At 48.5% G+C, this 12,463-nt stretch overlaps 1 protein-coding gene across 1 annotated transcript in view; it reads right to left on the bottom strand.

The window, feature by feature from the left end:
- Positions 1-5,175, bottom strand: part of LOC122542435 (semaphorin-7A-like) — a 37,092-nt gene extending 31,917 nt beyond the window's left edge. Inside the window, exons 1-2 of the mRNA XM_087982206.1 lie at positions 5,049-5,175; positions 2,298-2,437 (exon numbers count right to left, since the gene is read on the bottom strand). Coding sequence (XP_087838332.1) covers positions 2,298-2,437; positions 5,049-5,133 — 225 coding nt within the window. The 5' untranslated portion in view covers positions 5,134-5,175. The remainder of the gene's footprint in view (positions 1-2,297; positions 2,438-5,048) is intronic.
- Between the last annotated feature and the right edge of the window lie 7,288 nt (positions 5,176-12,463).

Raw genomic sequence — 12,463 nt, 5'->3', positions numbered from 1 at the left:
TATGATAACAAAAAGACTTGGAGTGCAGGTACACACTTTGTTCAGGGTAGTGTCACAGGTCATGATATGGAGATGAAGGAGCAGTGCTCTGTAAACTAGTGCTTCCAAATAAACCTGTTGGACTATAACTTGGTGCTGTGTGATTTTCAACCGCGTCACAGGTAGACAGGATGATGAAGAAGGCATTCGATATGTTTGCCTTCATTGGTTAGTGCACTGAGTTGGGAGATCATGTTGTAGCTTTACAAGACACTGCTGAGGCCACTTTTTGGGGTGCTGTGTACAACACTGGTCTCTCTGTTTAAAAGAAAAAGACGGTATTAAACTGAGAAAGATGCAGAAAAGATTTGTGAGGGTATTGCTGGAACTGAAGGGTTTGAGTTATACAGAAAGGCTGGGACATCTTTCCCCTGGAGTGTAGAATGCTGAGGGGTGACCCAACAGAAGTTCATAAAATCATGAGAGGCATAGAAATGGTGAATAGCTAAGGATTTTTCCCCCAGAGTAGGCAAGTCCAAACTAGAGGTTTAAGATGAGAGGGGAAAGATTTAAAAAGGGACCTGAGGGGCAATCTTTTCATACAGTAGGTAGTGTGTCTATAGAATGAATTGCCAGAGGAACTGGTGGAGTCCAATTAGAATACTTAGAAGACGTTAGAGCAGGGACATAGACAAGAAAGGTTTAGAAGGATATGGGCCAAATGCAGGCAAACAAGACTGGCTCAGTATAGGATATGTGGTTAACATGGACAAGTTGGGCTGAACGGTCTGTTTCTGTGCTGTTTGTTTCGATGACTCACACTGATCCGAACAGGGATCTCTAATACTGAAGTCCCTCTTCCTAATAACAGAAACACCAAGACCTCAAAACAAATCACATGGAGATGTGAAACAACAAAGGCATTAGGGCACAGGAGTCGGCCATTCGGCCCCTCTGGACTCCTCTGCTGTTCATAACATCGTGGCTGACCTAATTGTGGCCTGAACTTCATTGTTCTGGGTGACCCCATAGTCCTGAACCCCCCCTTTGTCAATCAAAGACCTGACAAACTCAGCCTCAAACATATTCAACCATCCCCTCCCTAAACAGCTCACTGGGGAAGAGAATTACAAATTCTGACAACCCTCTGAGAGAGGAAATTCCTCCTCATCCACGTCTTAAAAGGGAAGTCCCTTATTCAGAAACAGTGACCCCTGGTTCAGGAGCCCCCACGCAAGAACAAACATTCTCTGAACAGCTAGCCTGTCAAGCCCCACTCGGGATCCTATGTTTCAGTGAGATCTCCTCTCATTCTTCTCAAGCCCAACGAGACTCGGCTGAACCCTGCACAACCTTTCCCCATCAGACATTCCCAGGATCCAGCCTGATGACTCTTCTCTCAGCTAGTTCTGAGGCGAGTACATCATACCTTAAGTAACGTAACAGAAGCCATTCAGCCCATCTAATTTATTCTTTCACATGATCTCTCATCGGATCAATAAACTGTCTCAGAAATGTTTCCTGAACTTTACTCTGTCTTGTACTTGATTCAGCGACAGCCATCACCTTGTACCTTCTCACTGAGTCGCTGGGATAGAACAGAAGGATACCATTCAGCCCATCACGCCCATGCTAGCTGTCTTTTCAGGATGGCACGGTGGCTCAGTGGTTAGCACCAGGGACCTGAGTTTGATTCCACTCTTGGGTGACTGTCTGTGTGGAGTTTGCACATTCTCCCCGTGAATGCGTGAGTTTCCCATGGTGCTCTGGTTTCCTCCCACAATCCAAAGATGTGCAGGTTAAGTGGATTGGACAGGGGAAATACAGGGGTGGGTCTGGGTGGGATGCTCTTCGGAGGGTTGGTGTGGTCTTGATGGGCTGAATGGCCTGCTTCCACACTGTAGGGATTCTAAAATTTTTTTGTCAATTTTGGAAATGAATCTGGTAAAGTTAATATCCACCTTGTGAACCCCCTGCAGTGCTGCCTGAGATCCTTTGGAACACAGTATAATGCTAGAAATGACTAATGCTGTGCAGAATGGATGAGTAGGCAATGATCTTGTTAAATAATACAAAGAACTGCAGATGCAGAAGATCTGAAACAAGAGCAAAAATTGCTGAAAAAACTCAGCAGGTCTGCTTGCATCTATGGACAGAGAAAGCAGGGTAAACAGTTCAAGTCCAGTGACCCTCCTAAACTCAACATGACACTACAGGGCTGTGAGATACACAGAGCTCTGTGGATTGTCTGTCATTTCACCAACCATGGCATCTGGTCAAGACATTAGCATCTCCGGATCAGGCTGATCCCACTGTACCGTTTTTATCGAGCTGGGAGCTTCTTCCAAATCTATCTGGTAAAGAACTTCTTTCCCTCCAACATAAACAATGCTTCCCTCACGGAGCGTGGTTGTATATTCCTCAGTCGAGCGAAATGGGAACCGATCTTGAATTTCAGCTGTAAAGATAGAAAAGAGCACGGATTATTGATCAACGCAAAAGGCAGGGAAAAGGACAAATTGTCATTGGAATGAAATGGTAACCATGGCGATGGGATCTCGAGGAGTGGCTGAAACGGCCCAATTTCCCATAACGAGGATGATGCCGTGTAAACACGACATGTAGACCCAGATTAACACAAGCATTCTCTCTCTGAACGTGCCCATTATAGTTTCTCCACTGGGATAATGAGTGATGGGGGAGCGGTTATCTCAACATGGGGCCAAATGCAGACCAGGTCAGTAATCCACTGAGGGGTTTATAAAATCATGAGGGGCATGGATACAATAAATAGACAAGGTATTTTCCCTGGGATGTGAGAGTCCATAACTAGAGGACATAGGTATCTCATTGAGGGGTGACCTTATAGAGGTTTATAAAATCATGAGGGGCATGGATAAGGTAAATAGGCAAGGTCATTTCCCTGGGGTGGGGGAGTCCAGAACTAGAGGGCATTGGTTTAGGGTGAGAGGGGAAAGATTTAAAAGGAAGCTAAGGGGCGTGTATGAAATGAGCTGCCAGAGGAAGTGATGGAGGCTGGTACAATTGCAACATTTAAGAGGCATTTGGATGGGTATATGAATAGGAAGGGTTTCGAGAGGTATGGGCCAAGTGCTGGTTGGCATGGACGAGTTGGACTGAAGGGTCTGTTTCCGTGCTGTACATCTCTCTGACTCGGATAGATAGCATTAGTTTGTTGGGAGAATTGCACACAGTTACGTTACTTATTGGACAGCTCTCAGTGCAAGCTTTATTAGATTAGATTAGATTCCCTACAGTGTGGAAACGAGCCCTTTGGCCCAACAAGTCCACACCAACCCTCCGAACAGCAACCCACCCAGACCCATTTCCCCCTGAATGATGCACCTAACACCACGGGCAATTTAGCATGGCCAATTCACCTAACCTGCACATCTTTGGACTGTGGGAGGAAACCAGAGCACCCGGAGGAAACCCACGCAGACACGGAGAGAATGTGCAGACTCCACACAGACAGTCGCCAGAGGGTGGAATCGAACCTGGGACCCTGGTGCTGTGAGGCAGCGGTGCCAACCAATGAGCCACCGTGTCTTCCTTAAAAAAAAAATCAACGTCCATGTTCATTTCGACATGGAGACTGACTGTGGAGGTAGCTCAGGCAGCCGTGCGATTCAGTGAGTTGGGGATCTCTCAGTAGCCTCTGAGCCAGAAGACCCAGGTCCAAATGCCAACTCAAACATTCAGTGTCCAAGGTGGGTGAGTTTAGAATCAGACCAAACTCTTTTCAGACATGTCAATGGCAGTTGCTAAAAGATGGAGAGAATCCTGAACGGCAGTGGGATGGAAGGAAATTGGAGCTGAGGAATGATAACCATCTCTCTGTGAGGATTTGCTGTGTGTTATCAGGTCTGGGTCTTCATAGAATCCCTGCAGTATGGAAGGAGGCCATTCAGCCCATACAGTCCACGCTAACCCTCTGAAGAGTTACCTACCTAGACCTCCAACCCCACATCTACTATGACTAATTTGCCTAACCTACTCTATCCCTGGGCACTATGGACAATTTCAGCATGGCCAATCGACCAGACCTGCACATAGAGTCATAGAGATGTACAGCACGGAAACAGACCCTTAGGTCCAACTTGTTCATGCCAACCAGATATCCCAACCCAATCTAGTCCCACCTGCCAGCACCCATCCCATATCGCTCCAAACCCTTCATATTCATATACCCATCCAGATGCCTTTTAGATGTTACAATTGGACCAGCCTACACCACTTCATCTGGCAGCTCATTCCATATACACCTTCTGTGTGAAAAAGTTGCCCCTTCGGTCTCTTTTATATCTTTCCCCTCTCACCCTAAACCTATGCCTTCTAGTTCTGGACTCCCTCACCCCAGGGAAAAGAACTTGTCTATTTACCCTATCCATGCCCCTCATGATTTTATAAACCTCTATAAGGTCACCCCTCAGCCTTCAACACTCCAAGGAAAACAGCCCCAGCCTGTTCAGCCTCTCCCTATAGGTCAAACCCTCCAACTCTGGCAATATCCTTGTCGATCTTTTCTGAACCCTTTCAAGTTTCACAACATCTTTCCGATAGGAAGGAGACCAGAATTGCACGCATGACTGTGGGAGTAAACCCTTGCTGACATGGGAAGAATGTGCAAACTCAACAGGCAGTCACCCGAGGGTAGAATCAAACTCAGGTTCCCAGCGCTGTGAGGCAGCAGTGCTAAGCACTGAGCCGCTACACATTCATGTCAGGAGTGCACTGTGAGAGTGTGGTGGAGCTACAGTCATTCAAGGCATTCGCTAGGAAATTAGATTGAGCTGAAAGCGAGCTGTGCAGAGTTCCAATCGTTGAATTGTTTGTCTCAAACGCCAATAGCTAGTTCTCTCAAATGATTTCAAAAACCTCAAGACACAAGTTAACAATAACTTGCTGTGGCTGTGACTTTAAAAATGTTTCTGTTAGTGCGGCACATCAAAGTGCAAAACTGAGATTCAGGTTACACACACAACCACCAGCCTCCCAACACACACAATGCCCTCCCCATGAAGAGGGGGTCAGGAGCCCCCACTTACCCGTCAGATTCAGTTTGAGTCGGGGTAAGGTACTGGATGAGGCGCTGCTGAGGAGGAGCGAGAGGAAGAGACTGAGCAGAGACATGTCTGGCTCTGGATTCTGCGTTAAGTTCCTGACAGACTGAGCACTCTTCAGCTCCCCCCTTCCCTTTCAGTCTGAGCTGCACCCCCTGCAGTGGGAGGGACTATAGTGGGTGTGAGGAAATGTCTCTGTACAGCAGTTACACTGAGACACTGTAATCATGTAAAGATCCGATTACGGAGTACTGCAGACACAGTCACTGGTTAAATTTTAAGCCACATCATGTCGGAAGACCAATCAGTGTGGGTGTTATCACTCAAGTGTTAAATAGGAAGCATTTTTAAAACTCAGTGGTGGGCACAGCTGGCTGAACCAGTATTTACTTCCTCTTCCCTAGTTAGCCTTGAGCAGTTAAAAATCACACAACACCAGGTTATAGTCCAACAGGTTTAATTGGAAGCACTAGCTTTCAGAGCCCCGCTCCTTCATCAGGTGGTAGTGGAGGACACAATTGTAAGACACAGAATTTATAGCAAAAGTTTACTGTGTGATGTAACTGAAATTATACATTGAAAAATACTTTGATGGATTGTTAAGTCTCTCATCTGTTGGAATGGTTCGATTTCCAGCCTCGGGCGATTGTCTGTGTGGAGTTTGCGTCGACATAGGTTTCCTCCGGTTTCCTCCCACAGTCCAAAGATGTGCAGGTTAGGGTTGATTGGCCGTGCTCAATTGCCTGCAGTGTTCAGGGATGCCTAAGTTAGGTGCATTAGTCAGGGGTAAAAGTAGGGGAATGCGTCCGGGTGGGCTACACTTTGGAGGGTCAGTGTGGGCTTGTTGGGCTGAATGGCCTGTTTCCACACTGTTGGGATTCTATTAATACACAGAAATAAAGCTAAAAGTTCATACATTACGCAGCCTTTCTTATCCGATTAGCCATGCTGGGACCATACTTCCTACAAGCGCACAACCTCCACCATTTTGGCATGTTCTCCCCAGACAGGTTCAATCTGGCTCTCCATGTCTCAGGCTGCCTGCTCTCTACCCCGCTGCAGATGTCAGGGGATCTCCAGCGCTGCATGGGGATCACTCCTAGGATCTCAGAACCGCCAAAGCCCCCATCCAGTGCAGGGCTTGGCCTTTAGTCTGTGGAGGAGTTCACCTACGGTCCGCACGCCAGGCACTGGGAACCCACCAGCGGGATTCCCGGGTAGGCCCCGAAACATTGCCCCACACTGGACCTCCAGTTGACCGCCAACGCCTCCAACAAGCCCCAATACTACCACCGCCGCTGCTGCCTCTCTCCAGGAGGTGTTAGTTGGAGGGGGGGGGGGGGGGGGTGGGAGGAGGACTAACACAAAGAAAACGACAAGTGGATGGAGTGGCTGAGTACACTGCCCCACTGTGGTGAGTGGGGAGGCAGTTCCAGGGTTTGGACCACAAAAGGAACATGCCATCCAAGGATGGTGAATGGCTTGGAGAGGACTTTGAAGGGAGTGGTGTTCCCGTCTAACTGCTGCCCTTGTCCTTCTGGACGGTCGTGCTCATGGGTTTAGCTGATTGCAAGTTTGGAGAAGATTTGTAGCTCAGGTTGAGGTTCTGGATGTGGGTTTGCTCACTGAGCTGGAAGGTTCATTTTCAGACGTTTCGTCACCAGGCAGGGTAACGTCGTTAGTGAGCCTCCGGTGAAGCACTGATGTTACGGCCTGCATTCTATTTCTGTGTTTAGGTTTCCTTGTGTTGGTGACATCATTTCCTGTGGTGGTGTCATTTCCCGTGCTGATGTCATTTCCTGTTCTTTTACTCAGAGGGTGATTGATGGGATCCAAATCGACGTGTTTGTTGATAGAGTTCTGATTGGAATATCATGCTTCCAGGAGCTTTTAGCTCATGTTGTTAAATGAGTTTCTCCAGTGCCTCTTCCAAATGGTTATAAACCAATGCACAAACTAAACTGGGCTGGTGTTCAGATTCTCCCAGCAAGATCCTCAAATCTCCCACAAAAGAAATCACCTTAAAGTAGGTATCTTGCAAATGGTACACATCTCTGCTTTTATTTAATGCAAAATATACTTTATGCATAAAAAAAACTTTACATTCAGATGCATATCAAGAAGAACAAACATTGAAATTTGACATTGCCTGCAGTTGCAAAGTCCGAAGGCATTTCTTACTCATACAGTACAAGATTTACATACACTGAGTCAACAACTAAGTCAGATAAGGGAGTAACACTTTGGCAGAAAGACATCAGTCAGTAGGTCTTTCCCCACTGCACCCTGGCACCAACTGCATCAAACTTTAGTGTGTTCCTCAAAATATAGTCCTGGACCTTGGAATGTGCCAGTCTGCAATGTTTGAGGTCAGGTTTTTCCACTCGATGACCAAAACATTTTGGGCAGACCAAAGAGTGTCTTTGATGGGCTGATGATCCTCCTGGTGCAGTCAATGATTGTCTCAGTGTATGTCCCAGGAACAGACCATAGAGCACAGAGTCCGGCGCCACCTAGCTGCCCAGGATGACCCTCGACAAAAACCACCGCCTCTCTCTCCAGACTTCCTTTACAAAGACACATTCCAGCAGGCGATATGTGACAGTCTCTACCTCACCCCACAGCCGCTCTGAGGGCAGTGTGCAGAGACAAACATGAGGCTCTCACCGTCAGCCAAGCGATGTCATGGTGCATGTTGGAAAGTTCTGGCGATGAGGCATTCTGCCAAATGACTCTGACACTCTGCTTGGGGGAACCACCCGACAGGACCCACCCTCTCCTTTTTCCACAGGGTCTCGAGGACACTAGGTGGTGACCACTTCCTGTTGGACTGATGGTCAAAGGTGTTTTCCTTTCCAATTTTTCCCACAAGGACCGTTCACCTTTGACCTCCAGAAGAAGTGGAAGATGGCTTAGGTGACTGTGAAGGATAGGCCAGACCTGTGCCACGTTCAACAACACTGAGAGGAGCTCCCACCTGATGACCAGGTTTCTACCCACAAGGAAGAGGGAGGGGTACTCCCATTTGCTCAGTTTCTGCCTCATCTTGGGGATGGTCTCCTCAATGTTTGTGCATGCCCTGGACCCTCTGAACTATATTCCCAGCAACTTCAGCTAATCTTCCCTGACAGTGAAGGGGTTAAAGGTTCAGTTGGCCCAGTTATAGTGCCATAGAGTCATAGAGCTGTACAGCATAGAAACAGACCCTTTAGTCCAACCCGTCCATGCCGACCAGATATCCCAACCCAATCTAGTCCCATCTGCCAGCACCTGGCCCATATCCCTCCAAACATTTCCTATTCATATAGCCATCCCGATCCCTTTTAAATGTTGTAATTGTACCAGCCTCCACCACTTCCTCTGGCAGCTCATTCCATACATGCACCACCCTCTGCATGAAAAAGCTGCCCTTTAGGCTCCTTTTATATCTTTCCCCTCTCACCCTAAACCTATGCCTTCTAGTTCTGGACTCCCCCACCCCAGGGAAGAGACTTATCTATTTACCCTTTCCATGCCCCTCATGATTTTATAGACCTCTATAAGATCACCCCTCAGCCTCTGACGCTCCAAGGAAAACAGCCCTATTCTCACTATAGATCAAACCCTCCAACACTGGCAAAATCCTTGTAAATCATTTCTGAGCCCTTTCAAGTTTCACAACGTGGCACGGTGGCTCAGTGGTTAGCACTTCTGCCTCACAACACCAGGGTCCCAGGTTCGATTCCAGCCTCGGGTGACTGTCTGTGTGGAGTTTGCACATTCTCCCCATGTCTGCGTGGGTTTCCTCCAGGTACTCTGGTTTCCTCCCACAGTCTGAAGGTGTGCAGGTCAGGTGAATTGGCCATGCTAAATTGTCTGTAGTGTTAGGTGCATTAGTCAGAGGGAGATGAGTCTGGGTGGGTTACTCTTCGGTGGTTCGGTGTTGGGTTGAAGGGCCTGCTTCCACACTGTAGGGAATCTACTCTAATAATACTTTCTCTACATACTTAGACACCAGAGCAGGTTGGTTCTGTGTAGTCTTTGCATATAGAGAACAAACAAGCATTAATGTTTGACTATTCCAACAAACCCAAAGACATTTGTTCCTCACATCAATTGGAGGCACTGGGAGGGTCTGAAAATTGAACTGACCCTCATTATAGTTTCAAAGGAAGATGTTAGAGAAGTCGTCTTTCCCCACTCCACCTTCAGCAGCAGCTGCTCTGAGCTTCAGTGTGTCCCTCAGCATGTAATCCGGGATCCTGGAATGTGTCAGTCTGCTACACTCGGTCAGGGTCAACTCCTTGCTCTGGAAGACCAACAAGGTTCGGGCAGACCAAAGAGCGACTTTCACCAGGTTAATGGTCCTCCAGGCGCGGTCGATGTTTGTCTCAGTATGTGTTCCGGGGAACAGAGCGTAGAGTACAGAGTCCTGCATCACGGAGCTGCTGGGGATGAATCTCGACAGATACCTTCGTCTTTCTCTCCAGACTTCCTTTACCAAGGGCACACTCCAGCAGGAGATGTGTGACAGGTTCAGCTCACCCCACCGGTTTTGGTAGTCTGGCAAACCAAATCAGTCGGGGAGAAAGTGAGGTTTGCAGATGCTGGAGATCAGAGCTGAAAATGTGTTGCTGGAAAAGCGCAGCAGGTCAGGCAGCATCCAGGGAACAGGAGAATCAACGTTTCGGGCATAAGCGTCGATTCTCCTGTTCCCTGGATGCTGCCTGACCTGCTGCGCTTTTCCAGCAACACATTTTCAAACTAAATCAGTCGCCAAACTGCACAATGTCTTCAGCAGCCCTGCAGACACAGTGCAGTGCAGAGATTCCTTGTTGAAGCCTGAAGGAAGAGGATCCTGAGGATCAGCAAATCCTTTTATACCAGACTGCATGACACGAAGCACACAGACAGTGCGGCCTCCCATTCGTTCCTGTCCCCTGTCACAGAGGTCTCAGGCGGTGCACGGGAGAGACTGGACCAGCCGTTACCTCTGACCAAGACCCCCGAGGCCTTAGAAAACAATAAAACTCCGGGAAGTGATGGCTTACTGGCCAAGTTGCACTCAGCTCAGTGGGACTTGATCGGCCAGGACCTGCTGGAGGTGTATGACAACATGCTTCTGTCAGGGAGCATGTGCTGAGGAAAGGTAGCACCACCCTCATCTATACTTGGAAGGGGGAGAGGGAGGAATCTAGAAATTGGTGACCAATTTCAATGCTGAACGCAGATTACAAAATCCTGTCTGAGGTCCTGCCCTGGAACTGATGATTCACTCCGACCAAACCTGTGCTGTACCGGGCAGGACCATCTCTGAGAGCCTCACTCTCCTCAGGAATGCAATCGCCTACGTGCAGGTCAGGGGGTGGATGCCTGCCTCATTAGCCTGGACCAGGAGTAGGCCTTTGACTGAATATCGCACCCCTCCACGTGGGATGTGCTCTCCAGGACGAGCTGTGGGGAGGGAATCCGCAATTGGATCCAATTGCTCTACACCAACATCGTCAGCGCGGTCTCAGTCAGTGGATCGGAATCGGAAAGCTTCCCGATCAGACCTGGAGTCAGGCAGGGCTGCCCTCTCTCTCCTGCCTTGTTTGTGTGTTGTATAGAGCCTTTAGCTGAGTCCATCAGGAAGGATGTGAGCCTGAGAGGGGGTAACAGGTAACAGAGGCCTGCAGGACAGAGCCTCCCTGTACATGGATAATCCTGCTATATTCTGCTTGGATTCGCTGTCAGTGCACAGAGTTGTGAGCAACGGCGACCGGTTTGAACTGGCATCAGGACCCAAGGGAAACTGAGCCAAGAGTAAGGCGTGTTCTTTAGGAAGTGGACTGACCAATCCTTTATCCCCCTCATCGTCAGGACTGATTACCTTATGGTGCTGGGGAATATGGTTCAGAGGAGCCAGGGCAAAGACCTGGGAGGAGCATATTCCAGTCTTTTGGGGGGAATGTTCCCGGTTCTACTGGTCCGTGGGTGCTGAGTTTGTGTAAGGAATCTGTAGTGTCATGACAGAAGCTGGGGGTCTCTTGTACAATGGATTTCAAGATGTCCTCGACACAGCCAGAGAGTTTCTCATGCAGGGTCTCGTTGGCTGATACGATGGGACGTCCTGGTATCTTGGCTTTGTGTATCTTTGGAAGGCAGTAGATGTCCCCTAAGATGGTAAGGTACCATCTTATACTCCACAGTTTTACCATCTTATTCTCCACAACCACCTGATGAAGGAGCGTCGCTCCGAAAGCTAGTGTGCTTCCAAATAAACCTGTTGGACTATAACCTGGTGTGGTGTGATTTTTAATTTTGTCCACTCCAGTCCAACACCGGCTTCTCCACATCATGGATCAGAGGTCTTGATCAATCAGTTCGGTTCACAGGTGTGCCCTTTGGTCAGGTCGGCCGGTAGTTGCCTTTCGCGTTCCTGGGTTGGTCAGTTGTTGGTCCACTCCCTTGCAGCAGTCCGTTCTGTTCTGCAGGACGATGGTCAAATGAAACTAGCAGAGGGCAGGATGGATGTAAAACAGAAGCATTGTCTCCCATCACCATCAGGCGCAGTGCCAGCATTTACTTGCTGTTACCAGCAGAGGGCACAGCTGCACCATGGTGCAATTAAATTTCTAAAAAGCAAAACGGGCAGTGATCATTTCTCCTTGCAGGAGCACACACTGGCTATGTGTGGCCAGCCAGCTCAGTGTCAGTCCTCAACGGAGCAGATTCTGATCTCCTGGTTATATATTTTTTCTCATATATATATTGTATCCCCTCCCCAAACAGCACTGGTGCTTTATTCTCCCCGGTACCCATGTCATGTGCGTGTTGGTGACATAGGGAGGAAACATTAAGTGCAAAAAACTTCATTCTTGTTCCACCAGTTGGAAAAAAAACACCCGAGTGACCAGTGCCCTTCTCTTGAAGGACAATGAATATTCCTTCAAGTATTCCTTGCTGGTCCCTCGTTGACCTTCAGAAGATGGTGGTGAGCTGCCTTTTTGAACTGCTGCAGTCTCCATTGGCGTATTTCTGTGGTGCATCCTTTAGATTAGATTAGATTCCCTACAATGTGGAGACAGGCCCTTCGGCCCAACAAGTCCACACCGACCCTCCGAAGAGTAACCCATCTCCCTCTGACTAATGCACCTAACACTACGGCCAATTTAGCATGGCCAATTCACCTGACCTGCACATCTTTGGACTCTGGGAGGAAACCGGAGCACCCGGAGGAAACCCACGCAGACACGGGGAGAATGTGCAAACTCCACACAGACAGTTACCCAAGAATGGAATCGAACCTGGGACCCTGGTGCTGTGAGGCAGCAGTGCTAACCACTGAGCCACCGTGCCAGCCCAATAGTACACACTGCTGCTACTGAGCATCGGTGGTGGAGAAATTGGATGATTGTAAATACAGTGCCAATTTACAC

Source organism: Chiloscyllium plagiosum, unplaced genomic scaffold (assembly GCF_037043375.1).
Source record: "Chiloscyllium plagiosum isolate Xiang-an unplaced genomic scaffold, Cpla_swu_hap1 HiC_scaffold_42, whole genome shotgun sequence".
Lineage (NCBI taxonomy): Eukaryota > Metazoa > Chordata > Chondrichthyes > Orectolobiformes > Hemiscylliidae > Chiloscyllium > Chiloscyllium plagiosum.
Note: the sequence above shows the minus strand (reverse complement) of the source record. Positions and strands in the feature narration are given on the sequence as shown.